General features: G+C 41.6%; 1 protein-coding gene across 7 annotated transcripts in view; it reads right to left on the bottom strand.

The window, feature by feature from the left end:
* Window positions 1-12,158: 12,158 nt before the first annotated feature.
* The window catches only part of CRLF1 (cytokine receptor like factor 1), a 103,033-nt gene continuing 87,595 nt past the window's right edge, over window positions 12,159-27,596 (bottom strand). For 2 of the 7 annotated variants that reach the window (XM_075610849.1, XM_075610856.1), the window contains exons 6-8: window positions 27,073-27,241; window positions 24,100-24,282; window positions 12,159-12,538 (exon numbers count right to left, since the gene is read on the bottom strand). In XM_075610849.1, the coding sequence (XP_075466964.1) occupies window positions 12,450-12,538; window positions 24,100-24,282; window positions 27,073-27,241 (441 nt within the window). In that variant the 3' untranslated portion in view covers window positions 12,159-12,449. Of the gene's footprint in view, window positions 12,576-20,963; window positions 21,033-24,099; window positions 24,283-27,072; window positions 27,242-27,596 lie in introns of all 7 variants that reach the window. The other 5 variants (XM_075610850.1, XM_075610851.1, XM_075610855.1 and 2 more) reach the window with 5 other exon arrangements.

Below are 27,596 nucleotides of genomic sequence, written 5' to 3'. Positions count from 1 at the left end.
AACACTTAAATGAGGCCACAGTAAAGAACAGAATTGAGGTAGGTAGCAGATTCATTGTCGGAAGGTAGGTAAAGAAGACAAGGTGTGTACCTTACTTTCGTTGAGTTGAAAATATTGAAATATAGGGTTACAAGACTACCAGTAGAGTTACCTAGTTGATGTCAAATTGTTGAATCAAGAATACAAGACTAACAGGTGTGGATATAGCACACGCTCTTGCTAACATCAGCTAAAGACCATTTTTATGTTACTGTTAAGTCTCAGTCCCACATATCTGGAGAAAGTCTCACTCGCTGGAGGTCAGTCTCACTCATTGTTAGCATCAGTGATTTCATTAGGTTCTATCTATCAAAGCAAAAAACTGTTGATGCAAAAAGAGGTATTTTCATTCTGTGACTCCATGCGTCAACATTTTCAGGTCTTTTGCTCCAATTTATCATCTGCACCAACTTGCTATTGGGGTGTGTCAATAGGAACAGTTACGAGACACCTGTAACAAGGGTTTAATTGTATTCATATCACCTATTAGGTCACATTGGTAATTTGTTTTGCATATCATGGTCATGCGACTCACAAAATTATTTGCGCAGAAATAGTCAATTTCGCTAAATTCGCAAAGTTTTGCACATCACTAACATGTATGAAATGTAACAAAGAAGCTTTTTAACTTTGACGCCAGTGCAAATAAAAAAATATAATTTGAAGTGCATCACAACATAATTTCTTTCTACATACAGTATATAGCGTTACCCCATTAAACATACACAACAGTGCCGGGTGCTGTAGCTGGTGGTAATCCATAACGTTTATTTAATAAGAGATCAATGTTCCAGTACCATGAGGACCTTTATGAAGATGATAAAGAGTATTATCTTTAGAAAAGTCCTTAATGGACTGAAAACATTGTGAGTACTGGCTCATCTAACAAATATTTATCTATCTATATACAGTATATCTGTATCATTCTGGAAAGTACCGTTAGTGTGAATATTGTGTTCATAGTCTTAGTTGGGACTGTCCCACTTGGTACCCAGGGAAATCGTGGGTGGACTAGCTGGATCTCCGTCTCCTCTATGCCTATCAGTGGATGCAAGTGTCTATCTGAGTCAGTTTTCTCTGCAGTATCTGTATGTGTACTTCAACTCCACATTGCTATTACCACCACATCCTCAATAGAGGTGACAGATTAATTTTTTTGTGGGTTAGGATCCCCCTTGGATCGGTAGGTTCCTATTGGTCTGCGGGTTTCCGTGAACCAGTCTCAAAAAGGGCGATCCGCCTTTTTCGGGTGTTTTTTTTTGCTATCGCTGACAATCCACATGGTGGATTGGTAATCTGTGGTGGGATTGTTAAAAATCCACACTCAGATTAAATCCGTGGGAGGGGGGATCTATCTCTCTCTCCGCGAATTCATCTGTGAGTGAATTTTTAACAATCCAACAACGGGTTGTGGAATCCATGGATCGTATTCGTAAAAATCCACCCGGATTGTATTTAATGGTGGTGTTGGATTAATCTGTGTGGATTGAAACTGGAAGAATCCATCAACGGATTTTACATCGTGGAAACGTATTTTGACTGGAAAGCCCAGGAAACGGGATTTTGCCAGTTCCGCCCATCCCTAATCATCACGATTAGATGCTTCAGGAGTGGTGAGTATCACCTTACAGTCATTAGGCTAGCGTTTGTTTGAATATGAATATGCTCCTCTCACTTCACTGCATACAAATAAGGTTTGAAAAAACTGCCTCCATCCCCTCCTCCTTCTCCACCACTTGTCGTATATAATGCTGCTTTCTTCTCAGTCACCGGATACTTTTCACAATACGAACACACACACACACAAGTAGTGGATGAACAGCCACTTAGGACTTTATAGAGTTACCCCCTAAGTGGTTTATTAAATAAAGTGCAATACTGCTGATTCGACGTTACCGCGCAGAATGTCCCAGTCAAGGAAATGGGACTTTCCATACGGCAGCGCAAAATCTGCGCTGTCGCATTTTGTTGAATAGATCCTTTAATAACTCAGACCCATTGTCCTGCTGACCTTAATAATCCTCCTCTCGCCCCCCCCCCCCCCCCTGGTCTCCGGAGCAATGCAGAACTGTGGTTCAGGTCAGAAAAACTCCTTAATGCAGCCTCTGACTGGGTGTTTTATAAACAGTACCTTAGTTATACATCCCAGATAATCCAAACCATATGTATTATATTTATAGTTTCCGTGCATTCTTGAAGGATAATTAAAAACACTGGCTCAATCAGTCAAATTCTCTTCAAGTACAAATGGGGGAAAAAATAGAATGGAAAAAAGCCTAACTATTCTGATATAAAACTTTTACATGTTACAAGGCGCTCAGTGGTAGTGAATTCATTTCAGTTGCTTTTAAGCTAGTTTTGGTTCAAATTAAGGCACAAACACATACTTTCCATCCTTATCAGATTGTTGCTAATAGGTTTTCTTTGATCCTGCAGGTTATGTCAAAGGGAACAATATCCACCTGGATATGAGTTAACAGCTCCCAGGCATAAAAGTGGTGCTGTAACTTCATGGTGTCAGGATATTGTTTAATAGGTTTGTTTTATATATTAACATATGTGGAAGTATATACTTTATGTGTGCGTATATAGGTTTATATGGCATAGATAATATCTCTATGAAAAATAGCCCTATATATACAGTACACCCATATTTGTTAATATATTATACATGACCACTTTATATACAGGGCTTTCAGATGTACATATATATATATTTATACATAATATATGTGGGCATAGATAATATATAACAATAAAAAAAGTGAGAATCTCTAATAAATAGGGATATACAGTGGTTGAATTAGGTTAATGAAATTAATGGTAGTGTTCCTGCTTAGAAAGGGGTCTACATTTCTGAAACATTGTATCACAGCTGCCCTAATGATGTACCATTGTAACAATGCCCATTTTCCATTTTGTCCATTGTGTGATCACTGATCAGCAAGTGTTTGTACAACCAGCGGGCTCCCTCTTCACCTTAGGCTAAGGCCCCGGTAACGCCGCTGTAACGCGCGCCCGCGAGATTGGCGGCACGTTCAGCCGATTCCCCGGTCTGCAGCTCACTGCAGGCAGAGACCGGGGGGGCGTGGCGGGGGAGTGAGGGGGGCGCGGCCATGACGTCACCCGGCAGGTTCGCCCTCATTGGCTGAACCGCCGAGGGGCGTGCATAATCGCTCGACGCGAGTCCTACGCTCAATTCTATTGAGAGCAGGAGCAACTCTCGCCCGAGCACTGCAGCCCCCCCTCGCAGCGGGCCCGGCGCCATTGAGGGGAGGGCTCTCGTCCGTGGCGGACGCTGTAGTAGGCAGCGGGGGCAAGGCCTTAGTACCATCAGACTTTGACCACTGAATACACAGACTCACATAGGCTGGGATATACTGTGAATGCAATGTCTTTTATATAATGTATAACCCTGTTCACTTAATGTAACTATGTATTTGTAGTCATGTATTTTTCATCACACATCTGTGCCCAGGACATAGTTGAAAACGAGCGGTAACTCTCAATGTATTACTTCCTGGTAAAACCTTTTATAAATAATATACTGTGAACATTAGAAACTTGGGCTTTTTTTTTGCTTATATTTATTTATTTATAAAATATTTTACCAGGAAGTATTACATTGAGATTTACCTTTCGTTTTCAAGTATGTCCTGGGCATAGTTATGATGACAAATAATACATGGTTACAAATACATAGTTACATAAGTGAGCAGCGTATACAGTATATACAAGACATTGCATGCACAGTAAAGATAATATATAGTATAGGCGTATGTAACAGTTACAGACCAGATTAAAATGTGAGACAGCTTTAGTTTTGAAAGAACTTAGACGGGTGGCGGCTGTGAGAGTCTCCGGCTGTGGGTGCTTCGCTCCTGATTGGAAAAGCCCCAACCTTTAAAATCCTCCACCCCTGGCCGCTGGGATAATATTGACCTGTGTTCCAGAGGTTGATACACAACTTAATTGACTTGGGGGTTATAAACCCTAACTTTATGACTGCCCTGTCTGCCTTTTGTATATCTTATGTGGCTGGAAAAGGCCGATTTGACCATAAAGTTCCAAGGAAACACTTTCAAAAGAGAATGGTACTAAAATGCCTACCACCATGTGGTCTAAATATCAGGCTCTCACATTCTACTGTTTATTTTTCCTCTTGGCTCCAAGATGTTTACACTTGACGCAAATTGAGAGCCAGGGACAGAAATTTTACTTTGCATGGTCCATAATCAGTGGGATTTTTAAACAAATGGCATTTTAAAGGGCAGTCCCTCCTAGGACCAAAGTGTACTAATGACAGTGACATGTTTAAGGGGTCCCAACTGGTGGTTGATTCATACCTTTTTGCTCCAAATACATCACCTATAAATATTATTAAATCATTTTGCAGGTTGTAAACCGTTGGATTTCCTGTGGCTGCTCCCTTTTTGTAGGGAACCCCATTCATTGTGATTTGGGGGTGTCAATAAGCAGCGGTTGTGCATAGAACTTGTAGTATTGTAATAGAATATATGAAGTACTTCATCTGCATATGCAGCAAATGTATGAAATTAACCCGTTTGACACAGACTAGCAAGGATTTTGCCAGATACGTTTTTCTTTTTATAAATGGTCGGCTACTTTCTATCCCAGTTTTGCAGACAGGAGACTTTTGATAACCACGGTAACTTCCCTGTGCCACGGTCGGTTTGGTAAAAGACTGTAGTGGTGCTGTGTTTGGTTGAAAAAAAAATACTCTACATTTGTGAAACAAACTGCAATGCTTTTTGAACTTTATTCTAGGAAGTTGGATACCATATTTATGCTTTAGAAAGAATCGGAGAATGTCGCACAATAAATCTAATTTTCTTTTGGAATCAAGAAGAACTGTATTTGTGTAAATAGATAAGTAGTGGTAATCTGGGTGTGTAAATAAAAAGTCGCGGTTCTCTGTACTCCAGGTTTCGTCACACTTCAACTACTTCTCTTGGGTCCAGATTTTCTAAACAGGTCTAAGCCTTATTGCATTTTTATAGCCCATTCAACTGAAAGGCAGAAAAACTGCACCAGATTTAGCATGACTAAAAAAAACTTAGTTTTAATCAGAGTTGTTTCTTTCATAAGTCTTGTGCGATTTACTCAAGTCTTTGCATTCAGAAGGCCCAATGAAATTAGCCGCATTTTGGAAACAGCCCTGAATGCACCGAAGAAAATTCCATTAAGCACTTTGAGAAATCTGGTGCAATTTTTTTGCACCAGTTTTGCAGCCGGGGGACAAATACAGTTTGTTGCATCTGACCATGATCCCTTCAGATAACACATCACAGAGTTTCCATAGGCTTCCATGGCAGTGGTAACGCACGTGTATCCCATCAGATGAAGCCGGTTCCACCTGTTACGCACTTACCGGTAGGGCCAGTTCCACAAAGCTCAGTTGTCAGGGCTCATGACGTGACGCTCCCTAAATCAGTAACGGACTTTATTTTACCTTTGCTAATTACATGCAGAAACAACAGCTGTTGTACATTACATTAGCGTAGGCTTAAAACGGCAATCCATGCGCTTTTTTCCCCCCTTTTATTCATTTTTTTAACAGAATTGAGGCATGTGGTCTTCCGGAGCTGAACCCCATTCATTTCTGCTCCTGGGGACCTCCTGATTCCGGAGACACTTGCCTCCGTAGTAGGTGATGGTAGCCGCTCCTGCTGGCATCCAAGGTTCACATTATGGCCGCTATTCGAAGCTCCCGCCTCCTGGAAGCCGTGATGTCACCCAGTGCAGCGTCTTACTGGCCTATGTGACGCGGGAGCTTTAAACTGCAGAAAACTGCAGAGGGATACCGGCACCCCCTTCGAAGGTATCTCTGGAAGCAGGAGGTCCCCGGAGCTGCAATTCGTGGGGTTCAGCTCCAGAGACCTCCTGCTTCAATCCCGTATAAACAAAAACGGCATAGATGGCTCCTCGAATACTGAGCCACTGATTGAGCCACCTGTGCTGAAGCTGGGATATCCTTAATACCTAACCTGTTAGGGGTCTTGAGCACTAGAGTTGAAAATCAATGCGTTAAGGCATAACAAAGCTCTGTGGATCTCAGCCCATATTGCTTCCGGAACGCATTTCATGCGAATGTGTTAAAAATCTCCATCAGCCCACATTAGCCTGGCACCCAGCTCACACTCTCTCACCTCCACGCACACCTGAAGTTAATCAGAGCGCGTTGCTATAGAGAAGAAAGCACACAATGAAGACATAAATTATGTTTATTAATAATAATAAAAAAAAAGGGTAGAGCTTGCCTGAAGGAGGGGTGCTTTAGATGAATGCAATTAATGCAGGTCGTGCGGGGAAGGTCTGCTCTGTGATGACAAGTTATGCAGGCTTTATTATTCACCTTGCAGAAATAAAAGCAGTTCCTATAATAGCTGCCATTCTGTGTAATCATCCTGGTGTTGGCTCTGGCAGAAGGGGAACCCGCCTTAGAGGCACATCAAGGGCAGGGCTTTTGGAACCTGTAACTTCCGACTGGAAATGTGCCTGCAGCTTCTTCCACGATAAATGATGATATGTGCCAGCAATAAGTGGTTTCTAACCTCCACTTGAATGGGAAACCAGTCGGTTTGATGTTTACAGGATGTGACCATGGAATTTGGGCACGTTTTCTTTCTATACAGTGTTGGAATATGTTTTGGATGTCAGCATGTCAATATGCAAACCAAACATTACATGGGATTCTAGCCTTATACCTAAGTATTTAAAGCTAGTAACGAAGTTTGGATTAGTGTTAGAGTTGGCTTAAATTAGTAGCTATGTTGTTGGAAGATTTAGAAGTTAAGCCTTTTTTCCCCAACACTGTAGTTACTGTTTTATCAGTGTTTTTAAATTCGTTTTTAGTGATCAAGTTTTGCTCTTTTTGAGAAATCAGACTTTAGTAAATTCTCAAGATCAGAGAGGCTGGAGTAGCATGAATTTAGAATTGTCTCATCAGCATACATGTGCATGGAGGCTGTCATACAAACTGTGGGGGGCTCGTTTATAAAGACAGAAAAAATGAAGGGCCACAGAACGGAGCCTTGGGAGACCCCACAGGTAACATGTAGGTGGTTAGAGTTAGAGCCCGATGGAAACATATTGGGATCTTCCTAATAAAGAAGAGTGAAACCAGTTTTGAGTGTGTGGTCCAATTCCAGAAAACTGAGGCATATTTAGCGTGGTTAACAGCATCAAAAACCTTTGCAACAATCTTGAAATATTGCACCAGTCAACTGTCCATGTTCCATTCCACACTGGATCTCATTGTATAATTTTAAGAGGGTTGTTACTGTGCAATGATCTGGGTGAAAGCCAGATTGAAATTGACTTAGAAAATGTGACTTCTTATAATAGTTAGTTCAGAATAAATACATTTTAATATGACTTTGGATAATATACAGTAGGTACGATAAAGATTGGTTTGTAAATGGAAATAACGTTTTTTACCACTTTTAAAAATTGGGGTGACTAGCAGTTTTCTAAGATTTAGGGGTATGGATAGATGACATTATAAATTTGATTAAGAAATCAATTAGCTTATCCATGAAAGGGGCACTGAGGAACTTTGTCCTGGAACAGGATCGTTTATTTCTCTGTATTTTTCCTGCTCTCAGGCTGCCAGCCCTCCCCAGCTAAAGTTACATGTTTTTCCCTGCTCTGAAGCAGCCAGAGCTGTGTTTATTGCAACATAGTTGTTACAAGTAATCCCCCTTTTACACAGCCTCTAGTCTATTGCCCTGGCAACCTACCAATGCTCACAGTTTGAGATTGGTTTAGTCCTCTCCCCCTGCTTTATCTGCACATTACTATGCCCCTTAGTGTGTTCCTGTCTGACAGGATGGTGTGCTCCTTCCTTTCCAATAAGCAGCCAAAATGAGTAGACACTTCTTCCACTGCTCCCTCAGAAAGGGAAATCCTTTTTACCTTCCCCTCAGAGAAGCACTCCCCATGGCAGTACACCTTCCTCTCATATGTTATTCTCTTGACAAGAGAAATCTGCTAGCACAATCCACATACAGAACTTTTATGTTTCTGTTACTCTCCTCAATAAAGTTGAAGAAAATAGAAGGACTTTGTGTGCTTTAAAAGGGGACAAGTTAAGCTACATGTACTTACTCACACGCTACATATGAGCCTGGGTCCAGAATAAACTTTGATTGCAATTGGTCAGGCCCACATTGGTTGTCTAGCTGCAGCGTTAGGAACTCCTGCACAATCTCATCTTCAGACACTCGGATAAATTGAACTTCGTGAACATAGCCGGGAGGAGCTAGTGTCCTAGGGGGGCACTCCGTCTGGGCTTCAGCGTTATGGTCACAGTTGTGTCTTGATGATAAGGAAGAAGCACATCTCACGCATTATACATTGAATGTGTTGGCAGTGGCAGTGTAATTAGACAAAATAGCATAATCACTGTTGATACTTAAAGGCACTTGGTAGCTAGACGTAAATATGTTATTGATGACTTTACAAAAATTTTGTGAGTATTTCATGTGTTTTTATAAAAATTGTCAAGAGTATTATTGTGCTTTTTCTAGTCTTGTTTGCCTTGTGCATGTATTTCGCATGTGCAGTATCTGTAATTATCAAGATCATATGTAGAGCCTGTTCATTATCTATTTCACAAGCCATCCCTAAAGCGACAGAGCTCAGTAAGATCAGAAGTAACCCAGGGAACGTAACCCCAACAGACTCCGGGTCTGCATGATGGAGCATGGATGTCACAGAAATGTAGAAATTCTAACTGGAAATACTCATCATCGGCTTCAGGTTTCAAATTGACTCAATGCCAAGGGCAGTTGATATGGTCATCATTAAAATGTTGCAGGTTCAAATTTCTATATGTTCTAATGAGTAGGGCTTTTGATTTTAAGGGTCTGATTTTATTGCATCACCACTGAAAGTGTCCGGTAAAATGCAAGAGGGTCGGATTTTGCTGTGACTGGAAGATAAGATGTAGCAATGAATGGTTGTAGGATTTTAGATTGGTTCGAGTTGGTTGAGAAATTAGTTGAGTTCAATGTAGAGATTTGGGTTGTGTGCAATTTAAGTTGGCGAAGCCAATTAAAGTTGAAAACACCAAGAACTAATAGCTCACAGTTTCTACAATATTGCCCCCCAAAAAGTTAATTGTATCAGATAGGGAGTATAGTGGGACATTAGGTCGGGGTTCTAAACTCCAGTCCTCAAGAGCTACCAACAGGTCACTGATTGAGCACCCTGTGCTGAAGCAGGGATATTCTGAAAACCAAACCTGTTGGGTGGGGACTGGAGTTGAGGACCCATGCATTAGGCGATAAGAATAATAAGCTTAGAGAAACTACAGTTTCTAATTAAATGGGCTACAGGGGTTATTTAGCAACACAATGAATTCTCATCTCATTTTTACATATTCGTCATTTGCATATTTCCCAGGTGTCTCCTGTGTGCTCCGGGGTATAATTCATTTCCCCACGTACAGTAAAGATCCATTTATGTGTATATAAATAAATGGGCCTTCTGCTTAATTGATCTCTCAAAAGCCCTATTTCACCCACCTGAGGAAGTGATATTCCTGATTTGCTGAGAATCATATGAGAGAGACCAATTTAGTAGCGGGCTGGTGTACTATTATATCTCAAAATAGATTAACCTATACTCCACATGGGGAGGCAAAAGCTACTTGGAACGCACAAGTTACCTGGGAAATATGCAAATAGCAACCGATGCAAATGACTTATTTGCATATTTTCCAGGTATCTCTGTTATGTGTGTCCCCAGGTATGTCTGTCATGTGTGTCCCCAGGTATCTCTGTCATGTGTGTCCCCAGGTATCTCTGTCATGTGTGTCCCCAGGTAGGCTTGCAAACAGGTTTGGTGGACTCAAGCCTTGCCCTGTACCGCAGCACAGTTGTTGAGTGGCGGTGCGGGATGTTGCGTGGGATCTCTGATAGGAGCCCGGCAGATGAATGGAGGTCGGCCATCCATGCCCCCTTCCTCCACCGGGCCCTGGACAGTTGTCCACGGCAGTTCTTTCATAATGGCAGCCCTGTTCCAAGGTATCCTTTATCTTACCATGCGGAACATTGGTTCATCTTTCAAGAGGAAAATAAGTAAATGGTCTCTCTCTCTCGCTCTCAAGACCTGCATGTGGTCAGTGACTTTTATGAGCATCAATTTTTTTACCATAGCAGCTGCGTGGTAAATTTGATACATATCAACACAGTGTCCATCCAGTTGTGTATAACAACATATTTCCCAGGTAACTCGTGACTTCCAAGAAGCTTTTGCCTCTCCATGTGGAGTATAGGTTAATCCATTTTGAGGTATAACAGTAAACGAGCCCGCTACTAAATTGGTCTCTCTCCAGACTTTACACTAAAGGACAGTTGAAATGTGTATTGGGACTTCCTGATAAGTCAGAAGTGGTACCAGTGACTAAGCAAATGAACTCAGCAATGCCTGATACTCACCGTTTTTATGTATGTTTTCCCTTTCCTCCCATGTCTTTACACTGGATCAGGAAAGATTTACTGTAACTTTGTTGGTCACAGCATTTACACAATGAAACATGGCCAGCAGCATCATTTACATCTCGTCTTGGCCAGTGAGTAAAGGCAACGTCATGTTGGCATCTCATGCTCTCCCTGGGGTACGTCTCTGGTTGATAATGCAAAATAAGGGGGACGCTGCCTTAAACCAATGTATGTGGCCCCCACTAACTCTAGAGCAATCTAGGACGTTTGGCCGCTGCCTTTTGACATCGATCAAACCCCCTCTGGCACTCTGCCACCACCACAACTCACCGCCGGGCACCTTGCTGCCTGAAATTTGGCTACGCGCACTCTGACCCCGACGCCATGTTTAAATGTTTCATATCGTGCGACCGCCGCTCATGTCAATGCCCCGGCGGCCGCCACGTGGAGTCTCACGCGGGACATTTAAAGATGGCACGTATGGACTCGGAACAGCGGGCGTCCGGGAAATTCACATGAGCGGCAGCCGCCTGGGATGTTGACAAGAGCGGCCGCCGCACCACGAGCGATGGCCGCACGACATGGAACATTTAAAGATGGCTCGGCATCTCAGCCAAATGTCAAGCAAAGAGGTACCCGGCGGTGAGTTGAGGTGGCGACGGAGTGCCAGGGGCAGTTTGGTCTCGGCCAAACAACCCATTCCGCTCTAGAGAACCCTAATCTATTCTTGAAGTCTTATCTCCCTTACCTTACCCATGACGCTACCAACTACAGTAAAATCTGTATTATCTGGCATTTTACCAACCGGCAAGCTTTAGTAACCAGAATCCATGCCGAAAACTATGTGGCACCTCCAGATCGCTCCAAGTATTTGTGAGTGCAGTCGGATGTTTTTGACAGTATTTCGGTGGTATTACTACATGATCGGAGAGTACCTGTATACTCTTTTATACCTTATACATCATAATGTATTATAATTCTTTGAAAATGTGTACTTCAAGTATGTTATGTCATGGTGTAACTCTTAGTTAACCAGAATGTTTACTTATCCAGCACCACTCATGTCCGGCACATGCCAGGCAACAATGCTTTTACTGTATATTGATGTATGCAATGTAGACCAGTAAGGCAGGGGTGCTCCAGTCCTAAGATCTTCCCCCCCCCCCCCCCCCAACATGTCAGGTTTTGAGGATATCCCAGCTTCAGCACAGGTGGCTCAATCAGAGGCTCAGTCTTTGACTGAGCCTCTGATTGAGCCACCTGTGCTAAAGCAGAGACTGAGCCACCTGTGCTGAAGTTGGGATATCCTGAAATCCTGACTTGTTGGGGGGGCTGGAGGACTCGAGTTGAGCCCCCCTGCAGTAAACAATGATTGTGAGCGCCATGATTTTATATTTCATTCTTCACTAAATAAAGATGGTTGGAGTAGGAGCCTCCGAACATAATTATATTTAAAGCAGCAACCACCTTCTTTAAAAAGTTTACCCAAATCAGGTGGTCTCCCAGAGCGCAAACACCCCACTCTAACCCCTAGGATCCCCAATTCTGGAGAGAAAAACAAATTGTAATTGAAATCCTTGTTACTATTTGCCTTCCAGGGAAAAAAAACGCAAAAATCTAATTGATATAAAAAAGGAACATTACAAAATCAATATTACACTAGAAAAAACTTTTAAAAAAATCAAATTTTGCAGGCATAACAAAATTGGTTAAAATGTACAACTTTAAATAAAAATAAGGCTTAAAATAGTTTCCAAATGATAGCTCTGAAAAAGTATAGTTCTGTAAAACAAAGTCTTCTACAAGACTATTTGGTCACCTTCAAGCCATGGATTTTGAAGTGGAACTTGATGTACAATTACAAGAAAAGATGTGTCTTCTCTTCGGGACTGTCTTGCCTCTGGTACAGCAAAGTTTGTCATCAGGATCCCCAAGGAGAAGTTAAAACTCTTCTTCAGGCCGATGTTCAAGTTTGGCTGTCACTTTGCGTAAAGCCCTCAGCTCCGCCTCCTTTGCGTTCTCCTGCCCGGCTGAAATAAGATGCTATAACTTATCACCTGGTAGAACCTGAAAGCATAGAAAACATCCTCAAGGTACATTTTCAATGGAAACATACTGTAGTTCTTCATATAGGTCAATTTTGTTGCTGAAGCAGAAAACCAAAATTAAGTAAACAATCTAAACCATGTCTGGTGTTGATGTAGAAATACTCAAAAAGTAAACAAGCAGGACATTTCATGGATAGAACTAAGGCTCCTCATTCAATATACGGTGAAGTGGCTTCCTCCGTGTTGGAGAAGATTTGAGTCCCATTCGTGTGAATGGAGTCACTGGGAAGAGACTTCACGAACGTTGAGTAAGGAGCTTAGTTCTTACTCCATTGCTGCTGCACCCAACATTCTAGACTTGACTTCACAGCTTATATCACTCCGACACGTTTCTCACCACCACAGTTTGGAAGGAAAATCCTAGGTGTACTACTGAACTGCACTATTCTCAGCTCCCGGGGTACCCAAACTCCTGCAAAATTAACCTTTTAAGTATGGGGTTCTACATTATTTTTATTTTTTTTAAAGTAGTGGCACTGTGTATGCCTCTTAGTACCATCACACTCTGACCGCTTATTTAGCAAATGTTCCAGACCTAATCTGTGTTCCTCAGCATCAATTAATTTGACTGAAGCAGTGTTAATCACTATGGCAGAACAGATCAACATCAAAGGGGGGAAACTTGAACAAGTTTGATACACTGGACAACATCCCAAATGCACACAACTAAAAAAATCCTACACTGATCCAATATTATCTGCAGTTATTAGCGCTCATGAATGTCACTTTTAGATTCCTTCATCTGTAAGACTCAGTCTATCCTACTTTAGAGGGGCAAATATAACATTCTGTAAACAATTTATCAATCTAACTGATTTTGCTTCTCTAGCTTTTCTGGAAATAAATTACAAGTTGAATTTTGTTAAGAACTGTTTGTCAATCAAGTGGATTCTTTTAGCCGCTAGCCTGTCCTTATCTGAGAGCCAATAAAGATAAGGGTGGAGGAAGAAAGGGGGGCTCTGCCTGTGCAAACTCTTGTTGGACACAGTGACATCATACTAAAAGGAAGCAGCCAGACAATATCATCCCCCACCCAAGTTTCAACTCATCGTGTTTACGTAAAAACATTATTACCAAATATAGGTATAAAGGCATCAATCACCCAGCTGTGACCCCTTACACGTCACTGCCATTAGTACACTTTGCTTCTTTAAAGTGGAAGTCCCACGAAACAGGTCGTAAAAAAAACAAAAACAAAAAACAGCACACAACATTCAGGTACTCCTAAATACTGTATATACGACACCCTGTACTTTCTTCTTTTCAATTACAGTATCATTAGAAATGCCAAAATAAGCATTTATTTCAGACTTTTATGGTTTAAAAGGCACTCAATGCTTTAAAGGACTGGAGAATGTGAGTTTATTTTCTCTCCCACCCTATGTTTGTTGTGTACATTACAATTGTGTTACGCTATGTTTTCTCCTTTCACTTTTTCCACATGAAAGGAGGATCCGCTAAGACACCCATCCACTGATATCTGTGTGAGGGATTCGTTCACTTATCACCATTGCACTTGGTTCATCACCTTTCACATATTGCCCTCCATTGCGCTTTATTGTTCACATTTATCCACGCACTCAGTGTCTAGAGACCGTTATTTTTAGCTGCACGGAGGAGTTTTTATATATATATTTTAGTTTGCGCTTTCTTTATTCAATTGTATGTTGGGGGGCCTTGAGGACTGGTGTTGGCCACCCCTGTACCATATGTGACATAAGTGTACGTTCATTTATTTGTATACGTGTTTATAGGGTCTCTGCATGGTTTTTAACCCACGTTAAAGCTCACTGGGGCATTGGCTACACATAATTACAGATCACATTGGGGGATACGTCATAAATCATTCCCATGTTTTATATCCTAGATAATCTCGATAGTATTATTAGTAACAGTGCAGTTGGATTCACACTACATGCCAGGTTAGATGAAGAATAACCTTTACATAACTTCACAAAGCCTAGAAGAAGAAAAACACTGTTTACCAGAACATAATAACGAATTAGAAACACATGAAGAGATTGTGGAAGGTCATTCAGACCATTATTTCAAGTCCTTAGGCCTTAGGGCATTGGAGAGAAAAATCCAGTGCTTTATAGTTACTGTAAAATAAAAGTTTAACCCATGTATGTGTAAGTTTTTGCTGTGTAATTCAGGAGTTAAATTACCATCAGATAACCAAACTTTATTATGTGCATCCAGAACTAGACACACAGATGTCAACCAGCAAAGACCAAAATTCATGTGTTTGGTGTTTTTAGATGAAAAAATAGTATTTTAATTGAAAACGACTGATTTTTATCAGTGAGACTCCATTGAAGTCTATGAGATGCTAAGTCCAAGTCCCTGAGAGTCACAGAAAATCAGTGTAAGTTGACATGTCTCAGTGACAATCTCCGAATACAGATGAGTCAGGCTCATACATTTGCTGGGGAAAAATGTGTTAAGTTGTTAATATATTTCCCTAAAGGTGCAGTTCCCCCAAATACGACTTATTTTTAGTCCGTTCGAGGTGTTGCCCTTTAAAGCAGGCGATTAACCTTTTTTTTTCCCCTAGCTGTTTTGATTTATTATTTCTATTTTAATAGGCCCAGAGTGTCCACACAACGACTGCTGAGGTTCAGTCTTACTTTCTGTACTTCACCAGGTGTTGTTTCTCATGCACACATCAAAGGATGTTATCACAAAACAAATTCTTATCTTAATCTTCTCAGACAAGGCTCTTTTAGGTCTACCAATGTCCTTAAGTGTTAGGGGCTCAGCAGCCATATTCATTTAGGTTTTGGGCTCAACAAACGCCATAATTTACAGTATTGGGGAAGAAATCTTTACAACATATAAAGTAAGCGCACTGGGGGAACCATCTCCTTTAACTTCCTTTTCTTATAGTTATTTTAAAGTTACAGCAAAAGTTAACAAATAATTGCGTAATTTGCATTTTCACAAACGATGTACTGGTCTCGTTACTGTATGTTATATATAAGTATACAGTATGTTATATATAAGTATACAGTATGTTATATATAAGTATACAGTATGTTATATATAAGTAAACAGTAGATTTGCGATGAATATTATGCTCTATATCAGGGGTATTCAACTCCAGTCCTCAAGGGCCACCAACAGGTCCGTTTTAAGGATACCCCTGCTTCAGCACAGGTGGCTCAATCAGTCCCTACTCCAGCACAGGTGGCTCAATCAGTCCCTACTCCAGCACAGGAGTAGACTGAACCACTTGTGCTGAAGCAGGGATATCCTTATAACCTAACCTGTTCGGGGTGTCTTGGGGACTGGAGTTGAGCACCCCTGCTCTAGACAGTGATTATTTCAGTAGTAGTTACTACGCTCATATTTTATTCCACATGTAAAGTATATCATCCTCAGCTGTGGGAATGGGCATAAATGTTGTGTTTTAAGGTTCTTCATTCCGTCCGTGAAGAGGACCAAAGAAGAAAGTGATTGTGACCCTATTTGGTCAAAGGGGGATTGTGTTGGACTCTGGAACCCCCATAACAGAAACTGAGTATAACCTGGTGTTACTGGTGTGTTGCATTCCTGCACAAACGGGGTAAATGTTCAGTATGAGGCTAGACCCTAGCGGACAGAGCTCAAGAACGCTATAGGAGAAGACAGAATTGAAGTACAGAAAATCTCCAGAGAAGCAAAACTTCTCTCTTAATTATCCATCTTTAGACGCCAAATACATGATTTAGGTATGAGCTATAGACAATGAATACAAAGGAAAGAAGACTTCCCCCCGTATACACGTTATCACAAAGGAATGGAGAATATAAGGAATGTATGGGAAATGGATCACTGAAGATAAAGCCAGGGTGAGGAAATAAATATGCAGGTGCAGAATGAGGGTTAATGCTGTCTCAAGTATATACACTGGCGACACACTTTATTCGAGCTCGGCTAGTCCCACGAATTCGGGTATACCCGGGTGTATTGAGGTTTGTTTTCTGCCCGAGTGCATTGAGTTATTTTCCAGGCAGGGATTGAAGCATTTTATTCCCGCTGGCTGCAATACTGCACAGTATATATATATATACTGCATTACAATTCATGAATTTATGCCATCTGGTAGACACGCGAAGCATTGCAGCCTATTAAATCCTAATCATTATCATTTAACAGATCAGCCGCCCGTCAGCCAGGCATGAACCCAGGCTGGGAAGGCAAATGCAACGGGGCTTGTCAGAGGTGAGGAGCGGCGCATTCCAGGTATCTGCCAGGTACATACCGGGTATTTGCTCGAATAAAGTGTTTCGCAGCAGTATACTGGTGCTTTGGCAGAGATTATTTGCCTAGGACAGGGTTCTTGTCCTTATCACACTGAGGCCGGGCTATACTATTAATCCAAATTATGCGCTGCTCCTAAATAAAACCAAATATCTACTTTGAAAAAACATCTCAAACTCTCCATCCTTTTAGTTGTAAGAAGACCTCATTTACCCCTCATTTTCTGCAGGTTTACTGAGCAAAAAAGACCTCAAGTCGCCAGCTCATGTCTATCACTATGAAGCATTGTTACGTTGGCGAGTTAAAATGTATCATTAAGCTGCAACAAAGCTACATCTCTATATGGTCAGCATGGCTACTTGAAATCTGTATTACAATTTAGATGGTATTCTTCGGTTAGGTTAAGGACTAGACAAGCACAATTATTATACTCTTAACTTCCAAAACCACATAAATAACTTATACAAATTTAAGTGATACAGACTGCATGATATTGACATTAGTATCTGTATTACATATTTCTTCAAAGCTGCCCAATTCAACAATCTGTTCCTTACTACGCGTATTTAGTTCTTAATGGAATCAAGAAGAATTTGATTCTTATGAAATGAATTGGCATCACACGTTTCTCAAACCATAACCAATCCCTTTCCTAGTAAACCTCACCTTCCATTTAGTCTGTTGCCATCATTATGCTAGAAAACCCATAACCCATCCTTTTTCTTTCCCCTCCACTGTTCTTGGGATGCTCCTTATCTGGCTTCATGGTGGGACAAGTAAGTCCTATATCATGTCTAATCGACTGGCCATGGAGTAATACAATGGTATAGTAGCTTTTTTAGACTCTAGGGAAGTGTAGGGTTCCAATGAACTAACATGATACTGTAGATCATTTTATGCTAAATGCATAAGTACATCAATGAAGGATTTTAATATTGGTCCATTAAACACGACTGCAAAATAAGACCTTCTAGTGTAAAACTTCAGTGGTCATTCTGATGCTGGAAAAACTCAATTATTTTGCAGGTGACTCCATTCAATGGACCGACATGAGTTATTTATCCCATGTACATGACCTTGTAACACTTCACAAATATCTCTAGAGATCATGGACCAAATTTACTAAGTGGTGCTATTCCATAAACATCTTCTGGTGCCAGAAGACACCTTATAGCCCACTCACTCCAGTATGCTTTAAGGTGTCTTTCGGTGCCAGAACGTAACTTTTATAGTAGCATTGCTTAGTAAATATGGCCCCATGTACTAAGACAGGGTTCATCAATTACATGGCATACCCTCTCTAGTCACATTGTGACAAGTGAAGAAGAGGGTGAAAGGCAAAGAGACCTCACAGAACCTTCTTGTGACCCATATAAACATAAGGACCCAAATTCCACCATTTGAGTAGGCCTGAACATCTACATCTATGAAGAACTTGGTCCATTAAAAGGTATCCCTATCTGCAGAGGAACATAACAACACTTTAAAACCTGTTAATACTATTTAAGAGAACTATTTCCTGCATATGCTTGATTTCAGTATGTGATTTTCATAGGGGGCCTAACTCAGCCAAGCGTGACCAGCTGCGACTTCCATTCCTGGCATCTCATCTTCACGCTCCTCCAACGCTTTCTCCCCATTGCCCGATAAATTCAACTGCGGACTTTCTTTTGCCAGCTCATTCCTGCACAAAAGCTTTATGGTATCTAAATTAACACTGCAAAATGAGTAATGCTTTTAATCACCGGAAAAGCCAAGAGGCGTCAATCGTCCTAAGAGCCCTTTGAAATGGATGGAATGTTCCGATACGTTATTATTTTTCCCTCTTCCAGGTTCTCCTCAGTACAAATAAAGGAATACATTAAACACATTCTATTGCTGTTAATAGGTTAAGCCCATTCATCAGAATTAATTATCAACTACTTACTTCTGAAAAAGTGTTCTATGAGAATAACTTGAGTTCAGTCAAAAAGGAACTTGGAGGTCTATGTATCAAGCTTAAAGAGTGTTAACCTATGTTCTAATTATTATTAAAATAGATTTCCCCCCTATTATTTTATGACCCCTATCCATTACGTGTATTGTACGTATATATTGTTTTCTCCCCATTTGTGTTTTTATTCTTTTCCCCTTGGTGTGGTTGTCTCAACGGGAGAGGTTGTCTCCATACCCTGCTATTGGGTTCCATGTACAGTAGAGGCAACTCTTATTCGAACAAAAACCAGTGGCAATTCCCCAAAAAACCCAGGAAACACCCAGGTACATGCTGGGTACATGCCTTAAACTTTCCTGAAACTAGCCCCAGCATTTCTGCATTGATTAATGGCCTATCAGATTAACAGCGGGGGTCCTTGGCAGTCCCATTCAAACTGAATGGGACTGCCAGGGATCCCTGCTGTGTTAATCCTATGGGTCGTTAGTCAATGCAGAAATGCCTTAAACGTGCCTCAAACTAGCCCAGAACATACCCAGCACATACCCAGAATGTAACCCGGCTAGTTTACAGCAAATGTTAGAATAAACGTTGCCTCTACTGTATAGCTGCTTAAATAATTTTTCAAATACACTTTTGACTTATTCCAATTGACTATTGTTCATTGCTTCTATTGTTACGTGCTGGGGCCATATGTATATATCTCTATTCACCTTGGGGTGATAGAGGTTCCCCCTGCTTCCGTGCACCAGTTCGCTTTATTTGTTTGTTTATCACTGACATGGAGTGCTACCTAACAGACACATACTTTTTTTAGATTACCAGCAATGCTACGTTGGGATTTACATCTCACCCTCATGTTTGTTCTGCAAAGGTATAAGAAGATAAAATAATTGTTAACGGTTAACAATCGATAATGGCTATGACACTGGTATGTAGACCTCTTAGTGTGAGAGTATCAGTGTACATTGCCCTTATTTTCAAGTGAAAATTGCTGTTTAACTGGGAACCTTCTCTCTCTTCCAGCCAATGTCACGATCGGAACTAGGAAGAAACCCTCCTCTTCCGTTCTTGACATCAAGGGGCAGATTAGGTGCCATGAGATAGCTACTCTGGGGATCCACAGATATTCCCGGCACTCAGGGGGTTAAATGAAATGTTTCCCATTTAAGCTTTCCTTTGCTTTTTTTGGTTTGAAAATATCAGAGGTTCTTGGCTCACCCAGGAGTTACCATCTGCGACTTACAGTATGACATTGTTGTCATCTTTTCCTTATGTCCCTGCCACTCTCCCACCACTCGATACATTTAGCAGTGGATGTCCTTGTGCTATTGAACGAATGCTACATGGTAACTAAATTAGCCATGTGAAACGAGCCACCGCATTAATCACGGGAAATAATTGTCATAAGAGCCCCTTGAAAAGTATCAAATATTCCCAAACACTTTGCTCTTCCAGGCCCGTCTTGTTAGAAATCCCTGAATACAGAAAACACATTGTACTTAACAGATTTAACGTCCTTAATCGTAATTCGCTACTAGGGCAACTTTCTTCCTATTAAATGCTCATCTGTAAACATACGTTTTTTTTTTTAAAGATGCAACCTTAGAAAGATTCAATCATCATAGGTGTATGTCCAAAATAGGTCAATGGCAGTGTCATGTTTAAGGGGGTCATAGCTGGGTGATTGATACCATTTGTACAAAAATCTGACATATGTTAGCTTTTTAAATCAATAAATAATTTTTGTAAGTTATTTTCGTAAAAATGGTGATCCGAGACTTGGGAGGAGTTTGATTTCCTCTGGATGCTCCCTTTTGTCTGATGTCACTGATAAGGTCAGGCTGGGCTTAGGGTACAAGAAAACACTTTGACAGGATTGACAAACACTTTCTCATTCAAGAGGAACCAAAGATATTCAAATTGTATTGTATTTCCCCTAAGGATGAAAGCAGTTAAATCTTTGCTATTATCATTGTTTGATTTGTTTAGGGGAGCCAATTAGACAGCTAGTTGTTTTTACAAAAGGTTGTTTTCTGGACGGCTACACAACATTGCACCTTTAAACACTGAAAGGGAAATTATATAAATACATGTTATTGTGTTACTGCTTAACATCCCTGCAACACAACTCTTTATGGTTCAGTCTTTTAAAAGCATGTATATTACCGGTACTCATCTCTAAAAAGGCCCCGTGCGTTTATAGGCTGCAATTAGGGCATGGTATGTATCAGAAATCTGAAAGGAAAATATACAAGACAGTTTTAAAAGGTGAAATACCTCTCCCAGCACCATAAACGGCACTTCTTGCGAGCAATAAGCCAGTGAATTTGGCATAACATCTGGTTCCCACAGCAACAAACATAGGTATATATATCGGTTTTATAAATAGGACATTTTATTTTACATCATAAAAAGAGGGTTTTACATTTTATTCAGAGGGAGAGTGTCCCTGGGTGGCTGCTAAAACATTACAGTTTACTGTGCAACGCATAAAATAAGACCATGAAACCTTCAGTGATCTAAGAATAATTGCAATTTTGTAACCCCCATTGGTCATCCTTATATTTTGTTCCATTATATCGATGTTACTAAAAGAGTTTTGACTGTGGAGTAACTCGTAGTAATAGATAGATAGATAGATAAATACTTCACCATTCTCCGATGAAGTAGACAGTGCTGCAAGGTTGAATATCAAAATGTGATCTTTATCTCCCAAAGTACAGAAACCAACGTCTCGGTCACTCAGGGTGGGTAGGAACTCAGGAAGGTCCCAGAGAGGCCGAGATGTTGGTTTCTGTTCTTTGGGAGATAAAGATCACATTTTGATATTCAACCTTGCAGCGCTGTGTCTACTTCATCGGCAAATGAAGTTCCCGCTTACCTTATCTTTTTATGTATATTGCTCCAGCAGTAATCAGTGGTGCACCGGTTATCTCTTTTGTTACTAAGTTCGGGTGTGCCTTGCCCCTTGTTTAATACAGTATACAAAGTAGAATAAATCCATGGCACACAGTTCATCAATAACAAGTACAGAAAAAGTAAAAAAAAAAAAGGTGGTAACACAGTGAGGTTATCACCACTTACAGCAGGTCCCAAATGTCGTCCGTTTTTTTCACTTTTTCTATATCAGATGGAATACATTTTCTACTTTTTATTGAAGAACAGTGTGTGTCGTGGACTTTTTTTTTAGTGTCCTTTTGGACTGGAAAGGTGATCCTGGCTCTTCTGCATGCACCTTTACAAGCTAAGTAAACTCTATTAATCATGAGCTAATTTGGCTATGTTCTGCTACTTTTTTGGGCACCCCAGGCCAATCCTTCTTGTGTGTGTATATATATATATATATATATATATATATATATATATATATATATACAGTGGTTGACAAATCACCAAAAAATCTACTCGCCACACAAAAAAATCTACTCGCCCCCTAGTACCAAACGTGTGGTGCTTGGGCCAATATTTACTCGCCTGGGTGTTAAATCCACTCGCCCGGGGCGAGCAAATGTATAGGTTTGTCGAACACTGTATATATATATATATATATATATATATATATATATATATATATATATATATATATATATATAAAATAAAAAGCTCACTTGTGAGCACATTCACATGTCTTAGACAGGTCTGCAACCCTGCCTTTCACCATTATCACCATACAGTGCTCCCACTGCAGCAAGGGATTCTGGGAAATGACATGCAAATGAGCACACCGTGTCACCTTTTGCCTGAAATCCATTTTTACACGGAACCCTTATAAGATAATGCTCACTGTTAACACAGCTTTTAAGCACAGCATGGGAATCAGATGCAAAGCCAGGGAAACCATTCACAGACATGTTTCAACCTTAATGGGTCTCATCAGTGTGAGGCTGGTTGTACTGCTGGCTTTGCAATTTTCAAGGCAGTAGGATTTAACATACACATTTTAAGTTATGGTGGGTGAAAAAGGCGACAAGAGACCTCCACCATTTGCTGTATGCTACACGGTGGAAGTTTCTTGTCACCTTTTTCACTGTGTGTGTGTTGTAGTAGGACCTTCACTCAATATTCAGGTAGCCACGCTGTTTAATTTAGAATGCCGTCATTCTCGTGGCACTTGGGACTTCCGGGTCACAGTAAGAGGCTGGTGACACTTTTCTCACTAATTGCATGAACAAGAAAAAGTGCCTCTACATTGCAGGGGCCTGACCAGACCAGCCCTTGTGACATCCAGGGAATGTCATAAAGGCACTCCAAAGGTTGGGTCACTAGGGCTTCTGTGCCGTAGTGACTTTTAGTGAACTTCATGCATTTTTGGCGTGTTTGCTCGCCCTGAGCGGAAGAGGAGGGCCCTGCTCTTCTATTCGTCACCGTGGTTACCGCCGGGGAGTGGTCACGACTTGTCGGAGGGGCTGTGGCAATCTGATGCCATGACCCATCCGGTGTAAGGAATCGGGGACTCCATCCTTACCTGATGTCTCGCGCAACCCCACTGTCCTTACAGCGCGCGCGCTCCCGCAGGAGCTTTTCTGACGTCGCAGAGTCTGAAACCGCCCCCTGCTTGCAACCCGCATCAACGTCACGCGGCACGCACACGTAACGCATGTTCACCGCTCTCAAGCTACGCGTCAATTCTCTTTATTATGCCCACCTGTCTCCTGTGTCTCTCTTCCTATCTGTGCCTCCGCGGAGGCCGCGCCTCCACTCCGCCCCCTCTCTCATTGGTCATGCACTCCCATATATGCTCAGCTGTGCCACTTGCACTTTGGCTGAGCATAGTTCCGGTTAGCGCTGTTTTCCCACTTCCTGGTTCCTTGTCCTGCCTTGTCTCCTTGATCCTTGTTCAGATTGACCTCCTGTGTGCCGACCCAGCTATTACCCTGGCTTACCGACCCGGCTTACCTCTGACCTTCCGCATCTCTCCAATCCTGACCACGGCTTACGAACCTCTGTGCTCCTACTGGCTCCAACCCCTGACCATGGCTAAACGGACACTGACCATTCTACCGGCTCCTACCTGAGACATCGGCAAGTACCTAACCATTCTACTCTCTCCAATCCTGACCGGGCTGCCTGACCATCCACACTCCAGACATGCCCCTGTGGCTGTGGGTGGTGTTTATATCCATTCCCACCTCAGTACCGGGGTCCCGCCATGTTTGTGGTGAGCACAGCGTTGCATCCGGCAATGGTAGGGTTGACTCAGTGAAGAGCCCTGAATCCCGGACGTACCGCTGTCTTAACCAGCTTGTGTAGAGATGTTGGGAGCACTCTCGTTAAAGGTAAGGAAGAATGAAGTGTGCCTTACCTACCTGGTTCCGTGTTTTGTGCGATTTCTGCAGCCACACCCTCCACTGGTCGTACAGCTTGATGCTGAGATTGGAGCAGCCGTACGCGTGTTTCTTGACCCATCCGAAGAACTGCTTCAGCTCCCGTCTCAGGGTAGAGTTCTGCTCACCACTCTTTGGATCACATACCCCTGTTATCCTCTCTGTACAACACACAAGGCAACTTTTTAACATTATTTATTCTTATATTGCGCTGACTATATACAAAGTTTTACATCTATGAATTTACAGCGGGAAGTACCCCGGGAACTGGGTGGTCCCCAGAGCTAACTATAGCAACGTTCATCTCCAGAGGACCCCCTAATTCAAACTTTAGAACTATTAAAAAAACACTGAGCAGGAGAAAAGCTGGAGAGGTGAAAAGAGATATCCTACTGTGCAGTATGGGAATACATCTTTCCAAAATATAGAACTGCCCCTTTATAAAAACTTTTTGCTGGTTAAAGAGGTAAAGAAAAACACCTTATAGAAGCAGAACGGGGAGGAGATATGACGGGCAGATAGCAGAGGAGATATACTGTACAGGGCAGATAGGAGAGGAGATATGGGGGACAGATAAGGAAGGAGATATGGGGCAGATAAGGAAGGAGATATGGGGCAGATAAGGAAGGAGATATGGGGGCAGATAAGGAAGGAGATATGGGGGGCCGATAAGGAAGGAGATATGGGGGCCGATAAGGAAGGAGATATGGGGGCAGATAGGAGAGGAGATATGGGGGACAGATAAGGAAGGAGATATGGGGCAGATAAGGAAGGAGATATGGGGGCAGATAAGGAAGGAGATATGGGGCCGATAAGGAAGGAGATATGGGGGCCGATAAGGAAGGAGATATGGGGGCAGATAGGGGAGGAGATATGGGGGGAAGATAGAGGAGGAGATATGGGGAGCAGATAAGGAGGGAGATATGGGGGGCAGATAGGGGAGGAGATATGCGGGACAGATAGGGGGGCAGATAGGAGAGCAAATAGGGGGACAGATAGGGGAGGAGATATGGCGAGCAGATAAGGGAGGACATATGTGGCAGATAGGGAAGGAGATATGGGGCAGATAGAAGAGGAGATATAGGGGATAGATGGGGGCACATAGGAGAGCAAATATAGGGGAAGATAGGGAAGGAGATAGGAGAAGAATATAAGGGTCAGATAGGAGAGACGATATGGGGGGCAGATAAGGGAGGAGGTATGGAGGACAGATAGGAGAGGAGTATGGGGGAAGATATGAGGGCAGATAGGGGAGGAGATATGGGGGGCATATAAGGGTAGATAGGGGAGGAGGTATGGGGGACAGATAGGGGAGGAGATATGGGGATGTATGGAATATATTGCAGCCTGCATCTGTAATCTACATTTTCTTTGCATCAGTTCCATTATCTTGGTCTCAGGTGGTATTAACTTTTGTCCAAGATATCAGGGTCAAATGTAAGAAACTCAAATAACTTTCCAACATTTGACTCCATCGTCAATTGGCAAAACAGACAATTCTTGCACCGCTTTAAGGAGCAAATTACGTCTTCTTACTACATCTCCCTCTTTACACTGGCGTTGGGCAAAAATAGTGTTTCTCTAATGGTTTCAGCAACTGCATTTCAGACATAAACAATAGAAATATATATTTTTTTAAATTACTAGTCTTGGGAGTTAATGTAAGCTGTTTTCTTCAAATCCTGTTTATATCCTGGATTATAATAACCGGAAAATAATAACATCAAGATCAGTTAATAAATAAGAAACAGAAGACCGTTGAAATCTGCTGGCACCACATTAGGTATAAAAAGCAAGAGGTATTTCCCCACTGGGAAATAATTTTCAAGTATTGGCATTTTTGCAAGAAACCCAGGTGTTTGAACATAGTTAAGACATTCTTGCCTAGGATAAGGAGCAGTCTGTATAATATTAAATGTACAGCCAACTATCCAGCTTCCCATATACTCCAAGTATCATCAGCTTTTGACAGAGAAGAAGATAGCAAATTGCCATAAGGCTTTGTGTCAGTATTATTGTCAACGTGAATACAGCCAAATAGTAATGTAGTCGCTGAGAAATGTCAGGGAATATAGGGAAAGACAACACCGAAATTTAACATCAGGCGCTGGTCCAGTGCAAAACTCTCTCTCTCCCCCTGTCCCCCCCCTCATCCTCCCTCTCCCCCCCCCCCCCCCCACCTCTCTCCCTCCCTACCTCTCTCCCTCCCTCTCTCCCTCTCTCTCCCCCTCGTTTTTTGTGCAATAAGGTCGGATCGGCAATATTGCAGTTCACAGAATAAGGGCCAAACATATGCAATTAATATACGTATGCATATATATTTTGTTATTATTTCAATGTCTCACCACGTGTTGAGTAGGTTAAAGGTGCAATCCCACGTACAAATCCACAAAGCTCTGTTATGTGACTTACATGACGTTGAGCTTTACCGTGTATCTTTAAAGGGCAATAACGTAACGTTACATCATGTTCTCTCCCGCAAAGAGCATTGCGGTAACTATAACAGCCGTTAGTGATAATTATACGCAAAAGAGATGGTTAGCCAAACATTGGATATTAACTAAAGTCTGTTCAAATTAGCACAGGGACGTAGCGTTACGTTAACTAAGTCCCAGCTAAACTTGGCGTTACTCCCATCCAAACCCTGAAATAGGGCTGTGAGAGAGAGTCTATTTTAATAAGGTACTCATTGACTTATATACCTCCCAAAACACTTCTCTATACAAGGTGGAGAAATACCTGTGAAGATACCTGGGAAATACCCTCATTTGAATATCAAAGTATATTCAAATGATGTCAATTGGCATATTTCTCTTGTATCTCAGGTGTGTTAACAGGTATCTCTCCACGTGGTCCAGAGGATTGTTTTGGGAAGTACTGGATATAAATCAATGGGTAGTTTACTAAAATAGATTCTCACTCGCACATATAAGAGTGAATAAAGGACCAACCACTTCTAGGAGTTGAGGCAGCAGTGGGATTGCTCCAGTCGCTCCAGATGCCAGCTTTTTTTGATCCGTAGATCCCAAATGGGTTACATCGGACTTGAACAAAATAGACAGTCCCTGACTTCAAACCAGCGAGACGACAGGATGTCTGGTTACCCACATCATCAACCACCTGCAAAGCAGAGACAAAAAGGGAAAACACCTTTGAAAACAACTTAACAATGTTCTTATCTTTTCACGCCAAAGTAATCATACATAAAGGGGCAGTTCTACCTGCATGTTTATTTTCTATTTTCTTCAACACTGTAAATTACGGTGTGTGTTTTCACCTCTAGTTGTTTCCCTGCTGGCAAATTTTTGGAAAGCTGTGTATTTTATTATTAAAAATGAGCTCCAAACTGAAATGAATATGACCGCTAATCGCTTCTCACTCATTGACATTAATAGATCTCATAAAACCTTATCTAAGAAGATTAAGATGAGACATTTTTTCTGATAACATCCTTTGTAGTCTGCTCTGTGTTGCC

This window comes from Ascaphus truei, chromosome 8, assembly GCF_040206685.1.
Source record: "Ascaphus truei isolate aAscTru1 chromosome 8, aAscTru1.hap1, whole genome shotgun sequence".
NCBI classification, from domain to species: domain Eukaryota; kingdom Metazoa; phylum Chordata; class Amphibia; order Anura; family Ascaphidae; genus Ascaphus; species Ascaphus truei.
Note: the sequence above shows the minus strand (reverse complement) of the source record. Positions and strands in the feature narration are given on the sequence as shown.